Below are 17,772 nucleotides of genomic sequence, written 5' to 3' on the forward strand. Positions count from 1 at the left end.
TGTTATTAACTGCAACATCTGGAAGACAAGAGCTAAGTCAGTCATCGAACAGAAGATGATCAATAGCCAATGTCTTCAAGAACATTTTAGCAGATCTCAGGAGGAGGAAGACTATAGACTCAAAGAACAACAACCCTCTACCCTGGAACCTCTTAAACATATGAAAGACTGCTCACTGGCATTAATGTAGTAGGCCTAAATGGTGTTTTGTTTTCTTTGTTTCTCTCACTGTATTTTGACCTTTTACTTATCATGTCGCACTTGGTTGAATGTTATCTTTGTGTTTATATGTATAGGTATGTAAATTCAAGGATTCAAGGATTCAAGGATTCTTTATTGTCATTACGACACATGTTGGTATATGGGAAGGAACAAAATTGGTTTCTCTGGTCCCGATTCAAGCCATAAGTAAAACAAAAAACAAAAATATAAATATAGAATTTGGGCATATGTGTGTGTGTATGAATATATGTGTGTATGTGTATATGTATATGTGTGTGTGGGTGTATATATGTATATATATATATATATATGTATATGGATATGGGTATGGGTGGGTGCGGGTATGGGTGCGTAGGTATGTAAGTGTAAACACTTTTTTACAATTCAACCCGTGCAATATTACAATTAAATCTGTGCAATATTTCTATCTGATTCTGTTTCACTATTTATCTTTATAGCTACTCTTTTTGCTCTTGCTATTTTTTTATTCTGCATTTTCTGTAAGCTGTTGTGAACTGCAATTTCCCCATTGCGGGACTAATAAAGGTTTTTATTATTCTTATTCTTGTATGTGGGTAGGTACACATTTTTTATATGTGGGGTGTTTATATGTATAGATATAAACATAGGTAAATGTTAAAATATGTATTTTGCTAAATGGACCTTCTTATATTGTACTGTTATAGAGTTGTAATCACGTTTGTAATCATGTTGTTAAAAATTGAATAAAGTGTTTTTAAAAAGTAAAGGATTGTCTCATGTTATCTCACAACAGAAGCAGCCGATTTTAATTTGAAACAAGAATTACATCAAAAGAAACTAAACTGCAGTCCTGTTTATGTACTGATGCTGATTGATAAGGTATGAATGCTGTTATCTGCTGTTCCACCTCACCCAGCCAGGAATAGATCAGACAAACCGAGAAGACGTAATAAACACGTAGTTTCTCAATTATTTCTCGATAGAGATCGAAGCATCTGATTGTAATGATCACTAAGTTACTGAATGGTTCCAGCATCGTTTAATGGAGAAGGGAAGTCTGTTCCAGCGGATCATCTGTGACACATATCCGCCCGGAGCAGCGGTAGTATCCGTGTGTTTGCTTCCTCTGAAAAGTGGCTCAATTCAAAGGCAGTACAACCCGGCAGAGCCGCTGTTGGACTTTGGTTCCGTCCCCAGATGTCTCTGCTATCAGCAGCATATCTGATCCACTGAATCCGAACCGCTTTTAAACGTTTTTGGAGACGAAACGTAGAGAAAAGTCACTGCGAGATGCACAAAGTCACCGTGAAACCGAGAGGTTTGAAGCCTGCTGGGATTCACTGGAGGAGTCCAGGAAGACCCACATGAGCTCGGTGTGGGGGGACACGTGTGTTCTCCCCGCTGTGGTGCAACTTGTGAGTGTAAACTTTATTTTTATGTGTTTTTTGTGTCCGAGAAGTGGAAGAGAAAACACAAGTGTGGCCGCAGGAGAGGCAGCAGCAGAGCGTCGCTATGTGTTGTTTCTCCACGGTTCTCATGGCCGTTATAAGTCCCTCCTCCTGCCTCAGCTCGGACACGTTCAGACGAACACTGACACTCAACATGGCAGAAGAAGCTCCAGCAGTTGCTCCCGCTAAAGCTCCGGCTAAAGCCCCGAAGAAGAAGAGCGCTCCCAAGGCTAAGAAGGATGGACCCACCCTCCCCAAGCTTATCGTGGCCGCTGTGGCCGAATCCAAGGAGCGCAAGGGAATGTCTCTGGCGGCTCTGAAGAAGGTGCTGGCCGGGAAAGGCGTCGACGTGACCAAGGCGAACAAGCGTATTAACACCGCTGTCACCAAGCTGGTCACCAAGGGAACCCTTGCTCAGACTAAAGGCACCGGGGCCTCCGGTTCTTTCAAGCTCGCCAAGAAGGAGCCGAAAGTCGCCGCCAAGCCCGTAAAGAAGGTGGTGAAGAAGAAGGCAGCCACCAAAGTTAAGAAGCCCGCTGCCGTCAAGAAGACCGCTGCCGTAAAGAAAGCGGCAGTAAAGAAAACTGCCGTCAAGAAATCTCCCAAGAAGAAGGCAGCGGCAAAGAAACCCGCCGCCAAGAAGGTGGTGAAGAAGAGCCCCAAGAAGGCCGCCGTTAAGAAGCCAAAGGCGGCCAAGAAGACCCCAGTCAAGAAAGCTCCAGTAAAGAAGACTGCAGCTAAGAAGGCTAAGAAGTAAAGCTCTCCTCCGTGTAACCCTCAACCAAACAAAGGCTCTTTTCAGAGCCAACACATCCTTCAGTAAAGAGTTCTTCCTCACACACATGAGATGCAGAATAATGAACTAGTTTGTCTGGTAAAAGCTAAGTAAAAGTTATATATGTATAAATCCTATAAATGTATAGAGGTAAGTACATATATAGTTATATAAAATGGAAATAGTGTTGCTTAATAGCTGTAGTTTGTATTAAACCAAAATCTAATCTGTAAATTATCTTTTAATGTTTGGATGAGATAATTGATTAGATAAATATGGCTAATGTGCCACAATAATGCACCTTTTTGTTATTTAATGCTCACCTTAATGCACAATATGTACAGCACAGTTTATCCCCTATTTATATTTTTTGTATATTTTATATTGTTTTATTTACTGGACTTATCTGTATGTGTATTGTATTCACCAACACATTCCTCACATATGTGAACATATGTGTCAATAAAGAGAATACTGATTCTGGTTAAATAGTATTCCAGGTGTTAATTGTCAATTTATTGTGTTATTGTGCTATTTATATTTAAAACCCAACATTCCTTGTGCGTTATAGTTTATCTTGTGTTCAACAACACTTATCAAGATGGGAGTTTGTTCACAATGGATTTTCAAAATGAAGCCTCCCACAAGGAATTATCCACATATCCTGGAAGAATGCTAGACTTTGAAAATAAAACCTCCCACATGTTAAAAGTAGCTCATACACGCGTCACATCATATGAAATCACATCAATGAAGCATTGGCCCATTCAACATTTATTTCAAATTTTCTTATTGTCTTTATTTCACCGAGATAGTTTATTTCCATGTGTGAATCTACTGGTAATAAATCAGATTCTGTCATTTTATTGATTCCTTTAACTGGTCATCTAAAACATTAAACATCAATGTACACAACACAGAAACAGTTCATTTAAAAATAAATGAAAACACATTAAGCTACTGAGTTTTCAATGTTGGTAGTGTTCGTTCAGTAATATATGACACAACAAATCTTCAAAGTAGACAGAAACTACAACTGAGACAAAATATGATCAAAGTTTGAATAACTGATTAAATAAAAATCTAAATTTCTGAAAGCTTAACTTTCATTTTAACAAATCAATCACAGTACTTCGAAAAATAAAGCTTTTCTTTTTCCTTCGGCAGCCGTTAGTGACGCTTTATTTTTGAATTTCTTTAATCCAATAGTTCAGCAGCTCCTGCGCGCGTGCATACTCCGTCTGGACCAATCAGCGTTGAGTTTACCACGGCAGCCTCCTTATAAAGCCGCCGTTCGCGCTTAGTTTTCATTCTTTCTTCAGCTGTCGACACAGAAAAGATTGACTGAAAGCAATGGCCAGAACTAAGCAGACCGCTCGTAAATCCACCGGAGGAAAAGCTCCCAGGAAGCAGCTCGCCACCAAGGCTGCTCGTAAGAGTGCCCCGGCGACCGGCGGAGTGAAGAAACCTCACCGTTACAGGCCCGGTACCGTAGCTCTCAGAGAGATCCGTCGCTACCAGAAGTCCACTGAGCTGCTGATCCGCAAACTGCCCTTCCAGCGCCTGGTTAGGGAGATCGCTCAGGACTTCAAGACCGACCTGCGTTTCCAGAGCTCTGCCGTCATGGCTCTGCAGGAGGCTAGCGAGGCTTACCTGGTCGGTCTGTTCGAGGACACCAACCTGTGCGCCATCCACGCCAAGAGGGTCACCATCATGCCCAAAGACATCCAGCTGGCCCGTCGTATCCGCGGAGAGAGGGCTTAATCTCATCCCACCCCAGTCAATACAACACAACGGCTCTTTTAAGAGCCACCTATCTCAACTTAAATAGCATCATGTCCAGACTTAACATCATAATGTTCAACATTATAAAAAATAATCCATACTTAATTAATATACATATCTTTGAAATGTTCTGAATAATGGATATTAGTTGTGAATGGGCCATATTTTCTATTTCAAAACTAGATGTGTTTAATAGACCAACTAGTTTATTGGATACAACGATCAAATAGAGCATGTTAACATGTTTAACTTTGAGCTCTGTTTAACATATAACAATCACTGAAGAATAAAGTTTAAATATCATACGTCTGTAAGAGCCATAATATATGTTTAAGCGCAATTGGCTTTCTGAGTCACTAGAGGGCGGCCAAGCGATGTTTACACTGAAGGCTGTGACAGGTGTTAGAAGTTGATTGATTATCATAACAAAGACATTGATGGGAAAGCATTTAAGTTTTGACTGTGCTGGAATTTACGTTGTTTTTTGTTCTGGGCTTAGTTGCTCTCTCTCTCAGGTCTTCTCAGAGAGCAGTGATTGCTCTCACAATGATGATGAGCATGATCTGTTCAGAGCCACATTAACATCATTACTGTCCTTCACTTGTAGGTGCAGTTTATTTCCACAGACGAACGTGTCATGGACAACAAACAGTTGGCAGGTTTTCATTTCAACTGAAGAAGCCACATGCTGATGAAACTCGGTGAAACCACCTTCTTAGCTGACAGCGTGGACTAAAAATGCAGAGAGTTCAGACAGTAGGATATCCCAGAACTGTCCCGATGTATGAGGCCCCCGTAAAGACTTTACATTAACATCCGTTCGGGATAATCTGTTCACATGTGACTATCTTAAAAGTGTGAACACACCCAGCCCACGTGTGAAGGTGGTCTGGGACACGTCTGACCTTTTTTTGGCCGCAACGGGGGACTTAGAAGGGGATGTGCGGCCACGCAACAAGCTTTTTTATAGCCATATTAAAGGCAGAATGTTTAATCATGCTCACATGACCAGAAAACACATAACAAAATAATCATGATCACAACAATGAGCTCTCGCATTTGAATGATACTGAAACACTAACCTTTTTAATATGATAAAACAAAGTTATGCACAAGCTTCCACTTCTAAGCGCAAAGAGGATGACAGAGGCAGAAAGCAGATAAGTTGGGGGAAATGTTATAGTATTGTGTTATAGTAAAATTGCTGCAACTTTAAATGACTGTGGAGCTAACGCAACCCCCTCATCATAACACAGCGGTTATGGAAATAAAATTAGAGCGCCAGTAATTTGAATTAAATTGCAATAAAGTTTCACACGGCACACAACATAAAAAACAAAGAGAATAGGCTCATAGGCAATATAAAAAAATGATGACCCATCTGAGGATTTTCATAATATATCAACATTAAATGCAGGAAGAAGGTGGCAAATTTCAAAGTCACAGGTGACTAAGCTAGGTGTACACATACAGTGAATAGAAGATGATAACTTCTTCATTACATTTTTCAACTCGTGCACCACACTGTGGGAATCCCTGGTTTATACAATACCCATCAAATTTCAGATCTCTGCCCCGATTTTGGCAGCAAATTACACAAAATACATAAAAAAGCTTTTGTATACACCGACCACTGTTTTGTGCCATCCTTAATTAACAGATTCCACATCTTTAAAGCCTCTACCAAAATTTTAATGAACAGTTTATTATAGAAAAGAAAAAAAAAGAAGTAGCGATTGTCTTGAGTTGTAGTGGGTGGCTCTTAAAAGAGCCTTTGTGTTGTTGTTTCAGAGCAGTAATCTACTTGGAGCTGGTGTATTTTGTGGCGGCCTTTGTGCCCTCAGACACAGTGTGCTTAGCCAGCTCAACGGGCAGTAGCAGCCGGACGGCGGTCTGGATCTCCCTGGAGGTGATGGTGGAGCGCTTGTTATAGTGAGCCAGACGGGAGGCCTCACCGGTTCAGGACTCTTTAAAGTCATTCAGTATATCAATAGTTCAATATGATAAGAAGTTATCCTTCTGGGAGTGAAGCAGATAATGAGGATTAATAAGAATAGTGTCTGTCTAGTATTAACTATGGAGGAGGGATATTGGAATTAGATATCTTTCTTTTATGTTATAAGCTAGTTTATGTATCAGAGCAGTGTATCCAACTCTGTTGTCCCTGACCCAGTCTACTGTGGAAATCACCACTTACTATAAATATCAAGAAGAGTGGAAAAGAGAAGTTAAACACTGAGTCAACTGTCTGACTTCTGTCTTTCTGTCTGCAGAGACAACAACATGCTGCTGCTTCTCATCTTCATCTCGGTCTGCGTCCCCTCAGGTCAGTCTGATTCCACTGCTATTAACATTTAATCATTAAAGTGAATGAAGAAGAGTAGATGTTGCTAATATAGTAGTTCTTGTTTAACGTCTTAAACCTCTAGGCCAGTGGTTCCCAAACTTTTTCTGTCAAGTCCCCCTTTGACCCTTTGATGATATAAAAACGCTGTAGATTGGGATCTCTCTTCTTTGCCGCCCACAGTGCTTGTAAAGCCCAGGGTCAGTTATGCCTCGTTATACTTTCTTAATTTTACCTTTTTTGTGCTGTTGTACTTATGCTCGTGTTGCCTGTTACAGCTGCAACTGACTTGCCACTGGATTTGCGCCAGTCACAAATCTATCCATCTTCTATCTCTTATCGTTTTCTCTTTCCCTTTTCGTGTCTGTAACATGAGTCGCTCTGGGGAGAGTGGTTGGAACAGGGCATGTCACGTCAGGTTCGGTTGATTTGTTTATATTTTCTTTGTATTTCTTACAACTTAGTAGCAATTTAATTTGTCATGGGCATTTTATTTAGCCTGGTTGTCATCAAATTGTGCAGTTCTGCACAGTATTCATGTGGTAGTTGTTCATGTATTAAATTCCCCTGGCAATTGAGCCATCAAGGTGTGTTACATGTCAGTCCTAACTAACTTTCACTCCAATCCTAATTGTTATCTGCAGTAAAACCATTAACCCACTAGATGGAGGCAAAGGTCCCTGTATTAAAATGAGGCACAGGGATCAGATTCTGTCAACCAAGTCACCATGTGGTGCATAGTTGTGTGTTTTCTCTGGAAAAAGTAGCTTCCCTAGTTTCAAATGACACCCAGCATGGCAGAGTGGAGCAGAGTGGATTGTGGATAATGCTGTGACCTCCATATTTACGGGGACCTTATTTTGTAACTAAAAATATAAAAATTATTGACAAAGACTTTTCTAATTTGTTTGTGTGTAGTTGTTTTTTTATTTTATTTATTTTTTGTTTAAACCTGATCTTTTAGAGATATTAGCAAAAAACACCACACACCCTTTTGTATGGCCTTTCTTACTGGTAGTTAGGAACAAAATATTCTGCTGAACCAGTTCTGGGTTTGTTGGGTGGAAAGCGTTAAATGTGCTCATGTGAAGACATGTCCAGAGAGATAGTTTTTTGTTCAGATGACTCTGAAGATGTTACTTTCTCAAGGCTGCAAACAGCTCAGCAGTTACCCATCAGAGGAATTGACTTCAGATTCTCATTTTAACTTCTGTGTGCGTTAGCATCGGTCAACGTAGAGACTGTGGTGGGCATGGCCGGCCAGGCTGTGAGGCTACCATGTGACTGTGAGGCCGTGAAGCAGGGACAAGTGGAGGTGTGCTGGGGGAGGGGCGAGCCATCACTCTTCACCTGCCAAAACACTTTGATTGACAGCTCCAGAGACAGAGTCACCTATAGGAAGTCTCACAGGTAACGCTGACCTCTGACCTCTGACCTCTGACCTCTGAATCAAACTGCTTCACACTGAAACCAGTCTTCTTCTGCAGGTACTCTGTGTCCTCCTCCTCCTCTCTAATCATCCTCAGCTCTCAGCCGTCAGACTCTGGTTTTTATCACTGCAGAGTTCAGGTGCCCGGACTCTTCAACGACCAGACATCCTCTGTCCTCCTCATCATCAGCAGCCGTATGTCCTTCATTCAGCTTCTTCTTCCTGTTTCCGTTGAGCTCATGTGAGAGATTTTGCTCATGTTTTATTTTGTTCTTAACTTTGTCCTGCAGCACGTGATGTGTCCTCATCAGAAAAATCAACTAGTGAGTACCTACAGTTTTCATCCATCTCTACCAGGTTTACTTTAGGTTACTGCACATGCTCAGTAGTGTTCGCATATCAGATTCCATGTAAATAAAACATTTACAAAATACAGCTTTGTTTATATTTTGATTAACAACGGATGGAGCATGGTACTGATCAATGATGATGAACATGGACAAGACTTATTGATTAGACATCAACAGACGAATCATAAGTGATCAATATGTGCTGTCATCCAAGATCAATAAACACAAAGAGGCTGTTAATTAAAGGAGTGCTTTGTTTTGAGTCTCTCTCATCTGTTTGTGATGTAATGTGTCAGGTGATGTCACGGAGCAAAAAGAAAGTGACGTTATAGAGCCGAGAGGAAGTGACGTTACTGAGCAGAGAAGAAATTACGTCACAGAGCCAGCAGGCTATGATGCCACAGAGTCAAGAAGAAGTGATGTCACAGATCCAGTGCTGTCTCAGGTTCAGGTAGCTGACTTCCTGTTTTCCATCTTTATTCACTGTTGTCCATTTTGTCTGAACTCTGAGAATTTGTTTGTCAGTCACAGATGCCTGCAAACAAACTAACACATTTCCCACAATGCACTGCTGCACAGCGGTGATTCAACATGATCATCAGCTCCACACAAAACAGTGGAACAGTCATAGCTCTGGGTTTGTTTGTTTGTTGACTCATCTGATTGTTTGTTTGTTGACAGTCTTCTGTCCAGCAGCACAGAGACACTCTGGAGATGTTTGTTGGAAACACACTGAGATTGTCCTTCATCATCTTCATCCCTGCTCTGATGACTGCTGTTTACAGTCAGTACACACACTCATGTTTCTATCTCTGTGAGGACCAGAACCATAAAACCCTCAATAAATCCAGAACATTAGAGATTCAAAGTGAACTCTTTTTTTTTGTGTTCCAGGGGTTTGGAGGTCTAGACGGAGATCAGAGATGGACAGGAGGACAGACCAGTCAGAGGGGGAGGACTGGACCCAATTTTGATTCTAAGATCGGTCCTCATTACTGAAGCTTTTCCTCGTTTTGACCACGCTAGAGTTCATCAGTCAGATGATTTTAAAGTAAAGCATAAACATGTCAAACATATTCAGTAGGTGGAGTAACACAAGGGTTCATACAAGGACCTTTGCTTTATTAACTGTACATGATCACATTTTTAGGCATCAGTTTCTATGCAGATAGAGACACTTTGATTTATGTCCCCGTCCTGCCCCAGATTTATTGATGGTTAGTATCATCTCAGAAGTTTTACAGATGATCTTACAAACTCCCCTGGAAAATCTTCAGAAGATCCATAACATCTAGAAGCTCTAACAATCTTTAGGTTGTCCAGAACAAGAACCTTCAGGTCATATACAGTAGTTCTGGTGTTTTAATGTTGAATGACTTTCACCTATAGGAGCTGGGTTACATGACAGGGACAGCCATGTTGGCATGTTAGCTGTTGTGATCAGTAACAGAAGATCTGAAGATAAAGTGTCTGTATTATGAACATGAAACCTTTTTATATGCAGTCCATGGTAATAAGACATAATAACTAGATAAAGAAATTAAACAACAATAAAGACATCAACACAAAAAATAAAAGTTCAGTTTAGAATTTTAGATGATGATCTTATTTCCTTTTTCATCCATTCATTCATCTTCTGTAACCGCTTGTCCTGTGAAGGGTCACGGGTCACGGGTCATGGGTCATCGGGTAAGAGGTGGGGTACACCCTGTACAGGTCGCCAGTCTATCGCAGGGTTAGCACAGAGAGACAGACAACCATTCACACTCACATGCACAATCACCAATCACCAATTAGAATCACCAATTAGCCTAACAAGCATTGATATATGAGAATTTTATGGCTGTTTTTTTGCGCGTGTACATTTTTGAATCAAAGGTGCCCAGAAGGTGCAAAATGCATCACTGGAGAATAAATGACATGTGAGAGTAAAAGACACTGGATTTCAAAAATTTGACTCAAAAGAAAAGTTCCTGGAGAAATTCATGCCACAAGCTGTAATGCAGCCAAAATGATTACCAAATCAAAAGATTTTTTTTTTATTATTATTATTTTACACTGCCTGGCTGAAAAAAATGTTGCCACCAAAAAAAATAAAATAAAAAAAAAAAAAGTCACACAACTGCAGCAACCCCAAATCATAGCACTGCCCCCACAGGATTGTACAGTAGGCACTAGGCATGATGGGTGCATCACTTCATCTGCCCCTCTTCTTACGCTGATGCGCCCATCACTCTGGAACAGGGTAAATCTGGACTCATCAGACCACATGACCTCCATGAGACCAATCTTTATGTTCCCTAACAAATTGAAGCCTTTTTTTCCCAATTAGCCTTGCTGATTAGTGGTTTTCTTAAGGCTACACAGCTGCTAATTGTATCAAATGCTTCAAAACACTGAACCATTTCAACACAATTGCTTCAGATTGATTCAGTGGTTTGGTTTCTCCATTACTACTTATTACTCACTCAGCTGAGATAAAACGGTGCAACAAGACTCACCAGTCAGTAGATGAACATACAGCCATTTTGTTTGTACAGAGTTTTGTTTTTTGATTAAGTGTTTCTAGATCTTCTGGTCTATGGTAAACAGAATTATAATTACAATCAATGATTTAACTGTCAATTTCATTAAGTTCATGCAAGACTCAATATTGTAGTGTTGACCTTCTTTTTTAAAATCTCTGCACTTCACCCTGGCATGCTGTCAGTCATTCTGAGTTACATCAAAATTCACCTCAAGCAGCGGTTGAAAGCAAACCAGTCTTGTAACCATTGACTTTTATCTTCTTAGTAATGTACTGTCTTGTGATGTGCTCTTATTGTCCTGTGGGACTGCGGATGCAAATTAGCAATGTTGCTATAATCCGTCATATTTACGTCTATTGCTGTCCGAATAGATGTTCATTAATGTGCACTGTCCCTATCAAATAAAGAAATAAATCCTGACTGATGGCAGCTCATTCTTCCAGAATCAACACTTGGAGCTTGCCAGAGTTTAGTTTTTTTTTTTTTTTTTTGTTTGTCCACTCACCTCTTGAGGATTTACCACAAATTCAGAGTGAGATTACGGTCTGGGAAGTTACTCTTTCTGCAAGTACAGGGAGCTACATCTTCTCTTTTTTTTTTTCCATAAATGTCCATGCATGTGTCATTAAAGCGTCAAACAAGTGTTGACAATGGACCCAGACATAAAAATAATTGTCAACCATTAATTTTAATGTGTGCAAGTAAACAATGTTGAGAAAGTTAAATGTGTTACAAATTAGTTTATTTTAAGGAAGACACTTAAAGTGGTTGGTTTACTATAACTACCTGGCAAGATGTGGTGTTCTATTGCAGGTGAAATTTGAAGTTTTGTAGCATATTTTATAGAAACTTGACTTTGTGGTTAATTGTAATAGACATAACATAATAGAAACGTGAGCTCTTCCAGTAGTAGTGGGTGGCTCTTAAAAGAGCCGTTGTTTGAGTTTCTTAGTAGTCGTTTACTTCTTGGCAGCCTTCTCGGTCTTCTTGGGCAACAGCACCGCCTGGATGTTGGGCAGCACACCGCCCTGAGCGATAGTGACTCCGCCAAGCAGCTTGTTAAGCTCCTCGTCGTTGCGGACAGCTAGCTGCAGGTGACGAGGGATGATCCTGGTCTTCTTGTTGTCGCGGGCAGCGTTTCCAGCCAGCTCCAGGATCTCAGCGGTCAGATACTCCAGCACGGCGGCCAGATAGACGGGAGCGCCGGCACCGACACGCTGAGCGTAGTTGCCCTTCCTCAGCAGCCTGTGGACACGGCCGACGGGGAACTGAAGCCCGGCCCTGGAGGAGCGAGTCTTTGCCTTTGCTCTGGCTTTTCCACCGGTCTTTCCGCGTCCAGACATTTTGTAGTTTCTGACTTCGTTGATTAAACGAGAAGAGAAGTGTGAGAGTGCAACTGCTGCACACCAGCTTTATATAGAAACTGAGCTGCTCGTTGATTGGTCACAGTGAGCGTTAACTTCATCGTCCAATCAGAAGAGAGCTCTGGTAAACCGTGTGTCTTTACTACAAGACGTCTTTCTTACGTGACAAGATTTTCAAAATGAAACGTTACAGATTTCGGTATATTTAATCCTGAATATTGATTATTTTTTGAACGCAGCAATTTGAAATTTGCCGCCTTTTTTCTGTATTTAATGCTGATTTATTATCATGAAAAGTTCTCGAATATGTCGTCTTTTTCTGTTCCTCCTTTGTTATTTATGTTGTGGGTCGCGTGTAACTTAATTGCAATTTAATTCAAATTACTAGCGTTCTAATTTTATTTTCATAACCACTGTGCTATTATGAGGGGATTGTGTTAACTCTATGGTAATTAAAAGTTGCTGCATTTTTTGTTTAACGCGGCTGATAATACTATAACATTTCCCAACATATCTGCTTTCTGCCTCCGAGCCCGTCATCCATCCTCTTGGCTCTTAAAAATAGAAGCTTGTGCGTAACTTTGTTTTAGAATTAGAATTAGAATTAGAATTAAGTGTCTGTCGGCCAAGTATACTTGTGTATACAAGGAATTTGGTCTCTGCACCCGTGAATTAGTGAATTAGTGAACACACACAAAGCACACAGTGAGGTGAAGCACACACTAACCCGGAGCAGTGAGCTACCATGCTACAGCGGCGCTCGGGGAGCAGTGAGGGGTTAGGTGCCTTGCTCAAGGGCACTTCAGCCGCTTTCTACCGGTCGGGGGTTCGAACCGGCAACCCTCCGGTCACAAGCCCAAAGCGCTAACCAGTTTTATTATATTTAAAACGTTCGTGTTTGTTTTAAATGTGGGAGCGCATTGTTGTGAACGTGATTGTTTTGTGTGTTCTGGTCATTTCAGTGCGATTAAACATGCTGCCTGCAATATGACTATAAAATAAGCATATTGCGTTTATTTTCTGTGGGGGGCTAACTGTAAAACATGTCATTTAATAAACTCTACATAAAGCGTATTGTATATAGCATCTTCATCCAGTCCCTTACTTCATCTTTAACAAAAAAAAAAAAAGGAGAGATTCTCTGGAGTTGTAGTGAGTGGCTCTTAAAAGAGCCTTTGTGTTGTTGGTGTCAGAAGTAGTTTACTTGGAGCTGGTGTACTTGGTGACAGCCTTTGTACCCTCAGACACAGCGTGCTTAGCCAGCTCTCCGGGGAGCAGCAGGCGGACGGCGGTCTGGATCTCCCTGGAGGTGATGGTGGAGCGCTTGTTGTAATGAGCCAGACGGGAGGCCTCACCGGCGATCCGCTCGAAGATGTCGCTGACGAACGAGTTCATGATGCTCATGGCCTTGGAGGAGATACCGGTATCGGGGTGCACCTGTTTCAGGACCTTGTACACATAGATGGCATAGCTCTCCTTCCTGGACTTTCTCCTTTTCTTTCCGCCTTTAGCGGCGGTCTTGGTCACGGCTTTCTTGGAGCCCTTCTTGGGCGCTTTAACTGGATCAGGCATAATTACTGCTTGTACTTCCTCAAAAAGTATAGTGAAGAGGCGCATGGCGCTCAATTTATATCCACTACATGTAAATCATGCTGTGCTGTTGCTTGACAACGATTGGTTGTTTTCTGAATGAGACTGAGCATGCGCAACTCAACTGTTATTCCCGCTCTGAATAGTTTGAAATTACTTAGTGAAACAGAAGGCCTACAATATTCTACATTTATTTTTACCAACATGATGATACTGATTAAACACTGTAGATTAATAACCTACATTCATATTAGTTTTTAAATTCATGTTTAGATACAGTCTTCTGAATAAAGAATAGAAACTAGAACCATAACACAAGTTTACGTTAAATAAATAGAAATCTGGTTAGTTAATCTAAATTTTTTATGGAAGAAACGTCTGGCCGAGTTACAGTACTTACTCACTCAGATGAGCTAAAATGGTGAAACAGCGCCGTTATCTAGAGTTACATACTGTGGCCTAAGGATTCCATATGCTAATATGCTAAGTTGTACACTTTTGCTTATACTATTTTTATTTTATTTAACTAGATTTTATTTTACTTATTTTTATTTCTATTTTATTTAATGTTCTTTTATCTGAGGTTCTTAAGAGTGTTTTTTTATGTACAACTAAGCTACTGTGACCAAGCAATTTAACTTGTGGATGAATAAAGTTTATCTAAGTCTAAGTCTAAGGTACAAGTGTTACATGGACTTGCCCCACCTCCCATGTCTGACTTTCTTAAAAAAGGGCTCACAGCAGTCTTAGGACCAGGGCCTCCTCTAGAGGGGACTGTGAGGTCCCACACAGAAAAACAGCCTTTGGATAAAATGTGCTTTCTGTAAAGGCCAGTAAGATCTGGAACAGTCTTCCACCCTCCATAAGGGAGTGTTCCACATGACAAACCTTCAAAACTAACCTCAAGCAGTGACTGAAAGCAAATCAGTCTTGTAACCACTTTTATTTTCTCAGTAATGTACTGTCTTGTGATGTGCTCTTATTGTGATCTATTATCCTGTAAATTACCTTGAATGTGATAATAGTCTATAAGTGTGCTGTTTTAATTTTGTTTACGGATATCCTTTTAAGCCAGGTTATTATTTACAGTTTTTTCTGATTGCTTAAGCACATTTTTTGTAACTATTGGCTATTTTTGCAAAACTCTACACACAAATAAGAAAACCTTTCACCAAATTATCACAACATTGTAGTTCTCTTGCAAAAGCGAACACAGCTAGATTAACTCTTCACACCTTCGTAAAAATGGTGTTTTCGTATCAAACAGTAAACACAAGCCATCATATACTAAGCACACAATGTGCCAACTACACACTGATGGTATGAATACAAAACACATCTGGCTTTTGCTTTCTCTGTGTATAGATGTCAATTTGAGGTCATACTTTTGTCATAGTGTCATGTAAACATACAAGGATCCAAACTTCAAGTATTGGTGTTTATTCACACTCATCAAAACCAAGACAAAGTCAAAACACAAAATAGTGATTTCACAAAAAAAAAAAAGAAAAAAAAGACAATCAGCCTACATCATGTCGTCTTTCTGGGTCCGGCCACAAAATTTCGTCCACATCGCATGCGATATCCTCCAGTCCAAGGCACAGGGGAAAATATCTCCTTGAATGCCGTATCCAGGCCTGACATGATGCCTGGTCAATATCTCCACATGCCTCCTCCATTGCCTGTAAAAGGGCTACCTGTTGATGAGGATGACGGTCGTACACTTTCCAGCGCCAGGCAGAGAAGAACTCTTCGATGGGATTTAAGAATGGAGAGTATTGAGGGAGGTTGAGTGCCATGAAGGATGGGTGGTCTGTAAACCAGTTGCGGACCAAAGCAGCCCTATGGAAACTAACATTGTCCCATATGATGACATATCGGGTATGCTCTGGTCTCTGAACAGTGAGCATGTCATGTAAGGTGTCCAGGAATGCAATAATGTGTGCAGTGTTGTATGGGCCTATGGTTGCATGATGGTGAACAACACCATTTTGGCTTATAGCTGCACACATGGTTATGTTACCACCACGTTGTCCTGGGACATTGAGGATGGCACGGTGTCCAATAATGTTCCTGCCACGTCTCCTGGTTTTACTGAGGTTAAAACCGGCCTCGTCTACAAAAAGTAGCTCATGTCCAATAGCATCTGCTTCTAGTTCCATCACTCTCTGGACAAGACAAAACAAATGCAACACATCAGGCCCATGCACAGCACTACAGTATGCACTTCCAAATTCAGAACCAATGACACTATAGCTTACCTGCACATAGTCATATCGCAGTTGCTTTGCACGTTCTGTGTTTCTCTCGAAAGGAACTCTGTAAATTTGCTTCATTCTTATTCTGTGGCGCGCAAGTACACGACTTAGTGCAGAAATGCTTACACTGTGTATATTTTGGAAGATGTTTTCATTATCAGTTATACGCTGCTGTATTTCGCGCAGTTTTATTGCATTACAGTTTTTTTCTGATGGCTTAAACACTTACATTGATTCTTATAGCACAATTTCTAAAACTATTAATATTTATCACAAAACCTTTCACCGAGTTTGCAAAACTGAAAGCACAAACGCTGCTTTGCACTTAGTTTGCAATTTCGTAACAAACACTTTGTGTATGTGTAAATACAATTTACTGCACAGCACTCTTTTTGCAAAACTGTAAACACTGCTCACTGCTTTACACTCAATTTCCAGATGATCTACACACTCCTGTCAAAACTATACATATTTATGGCTATTATTTACACAATTTTGCCAACTGTCAGGCCACATTGTCACATGTGAAAACTATTATCTATAATTATTTGACTTTGCAATCAGCCTGAGCACTATAAATAAGCCACAGGTAAGCCTTTTGTGTGGAGAACAATGGAAGGAGAAAGAAGAGTAAGAGGAGTGAGAGTAAGAGGAGGGCGAGGAAGAGGACGTGGAGGTGAAGAAGCAGGAGGACGAGGACGTGGACAAGGAAATGAATTTGGAGGAAGAGGAGGAGGAGGTGCAGAAGCAAGAGGGAGAGGAGGACAGCAAGGACGCGGAGGAGCACTTAGAGGAAGAGGACAACGAGGTGTGCTTAGAGGAAGAGGACGAGGAGGTGTGCTTAGAGGAAGAGGACGAGGAGGTGCAGAAGCACAAGGAGAAAGAGGAGAGGAAGGGCAAGGAGTACGAGTAAGAAATAGAATCACTGATGTCATCAGAGCTACAATAGTGGACCATGTCATAAACCATGGCATGAGCCTAAGGGAAGCTGGCCAACGGGTTCAACCCAACCTGAGCCGCTACACTGTAGCAGGCATCATAAGAACATTTCGAAATGAGAATCGGTTAGTACAGTATCTTCTTCATACTAAGTTTTACATTATGTATACTGTAATACAGTAGTGTCATATTCTTTTGAGAAACAATACTGTACATTTACTGTAAAAATACTGATATTGTTACTTTGTAGAATTGTTAGACGACCTGTAGCTGGGGGCAGAAGAAGACTATTCACGGCTGAACAAGAGACCTACATAGTGAATATGGTGTTGGCAAACAACTCAATAAGGCTACGAGAAATACAGCAGCACATACTAGAGGATGACACAACATTCGAGGACATAAATAATGTGAGCATCTCTGCATTATCTCGCTTACTGGCACGCAACCAAATAAAGATGAAGCAGATCTATAGGGTCCCATTTCAAAGAAACAGTGAACGTGTAAAACAACTGCGGTATGAATTTGTGCAGGTAAGCTTATCATTGGTACTGAATCTGGAAGTGCATACTGTGTGCTGTGCATGGGCCTGCTGTGCTGCATTTGTTTTGTCTTTTCCAGAGAGTGATGGAGCTAGAGGCAGATGCCATGGGTCATGAGCTGATTTTTGTGGATGAGGCAGGCTTTAACCTCAGCAAAACAAGAAGACGGGGAAGGAACATTATTGGACAACGTGCCATAATCAATGTCCCAGGACA

General features: G+C 40.9%; 5 protein-coding genes across 5 annotated transcripts; 3 read left to right on the forward strand and 2 right to left on the reverse strand.

Annotated features, from left to right (window-relative positions):
* Nucleotides 1-1,806: 1,806 nt before the first annotated feature.
* Nucleotides 1,807-2,512, forward strand: LOC311502410 (histone H1-like; the record flags this gene model as incomplete). The annotated part of the gene is made up of 1 exon (XM_084564623.1): nucleotides 1,807-2,512. One exon carries the CDS (start codon nucleotides 1,807-1,809, stop codon nucleotides 2,407-2,409), a length of 603 nt encoding a protein of 200 aa, XP_084420749.1. The 3' UTR covers nucleotides 2,410-2,512.
* A 1,265-nt stretch (nucleotides 2,513-3,777) lies between these two features.
* Nucleotides 3,778-4,272, forward strand: LOC311502412 (histone H3.2). Its single transcript, XM_084564625.1, has one exon. The coding sequence runs from the start codon at nucleotides 3,781-3,783 to the stop codon at nucleotides 4,189-4,191; it is 411 nt and encodes a 136-aa protein (XP_084420751.1). The 5' UTR covers nucleotides 3,778-3,780; the 3' UTR covers nucleotides 4,192-4,272.
* A 3,500-nt stretch (nucleotides 4,273-7,772) lies between these two features.
* On the forward strand, nucleotides 7,773-9,844 carry LOC311502185 (uncharacterized protein; the record flags this gene model as incomplete). The annotated part of the gene is made up of 5 exons (XM_084564311.1): nucleotides 7,773-7,966; nucleotides 8,044-8,226; nucleotides 8,343-8,395; nucleotides 8,632-8,786; nucleotides 9,017-9,844. Coding segments are annotated over 5 exons (903 nt in total), but the record flags the coding sequence as incomplete, so codon positions are not given.
* Nucleotides 9,845-11,331: 1,487 nt separating this feature from the next.
* On the reverse strand, nucleotides 11,332-12,206 carry LOC311502414 (histone H2A; the record flags this gene model as incomplete). Its single annotated transcript, XM_084564627.1, has 1 exon — nucleotides 11,332-12,206. One exon carries the CDS (start codon nucleotides 12,204-12,206, stop codon nucleotides 11,823-11,825), a length of 384 nt encoding a protein of 127 aa, XP_084420753.1. The 3' UTR covers nucleotides 11,332-11,822.
* Nucleotides 12,207-13,302: 1,096 nt separating this feature from the next.
* On the reverse strand, nucleotides 13,303-14,044 carry LOC311502411 (histone H2B-like). The gene has a single exon (XM_084564624.1). It carries the CDS (start codon nucleotides 13,842-13,844, stop codon nucleotides 13,428-13,430), a length of 417 nt encoding a protein of 138 aa, XP_084420750.1. The 5' UTR covers nucleotides 13,845-14,044; the 3' UTR covers nucleotides 13,303-13,427.
* Nucleotides 14,045-17,772: the final 3,728 nt, after the last annotated feature.

The sequence above is a fragment of the Chelon labrosus genome, assembly GCF_963514085.1.
Source record: "Chelon labrosus genome assembly, chromosome: 17".
NCBI classification, from domain to species: domain Eukaryota; kingdom Metazoa; phylum Chordata; class Actinopteri; order Mugiliformes; family Mugilidae; genus Chelon; species Chelon labrosus.

Excerpts from the sequence above, each read along its gene's own strand:
- LOC311502411 (XM_084564624.1), bottom strand. The coding sequence starts at position 13,844 with ATGCGCCTCTTCACTATACTTTTTGAGGAAGTACAAGCAGTAATTATG.
- LOC311502412 (XM_084564625.1), top strand. The coding sequence starts at position 3,781 with ATGGCCAGAACTAAGCAGACCGCTCGTAAATCCACCGGAGGAAAAGCT.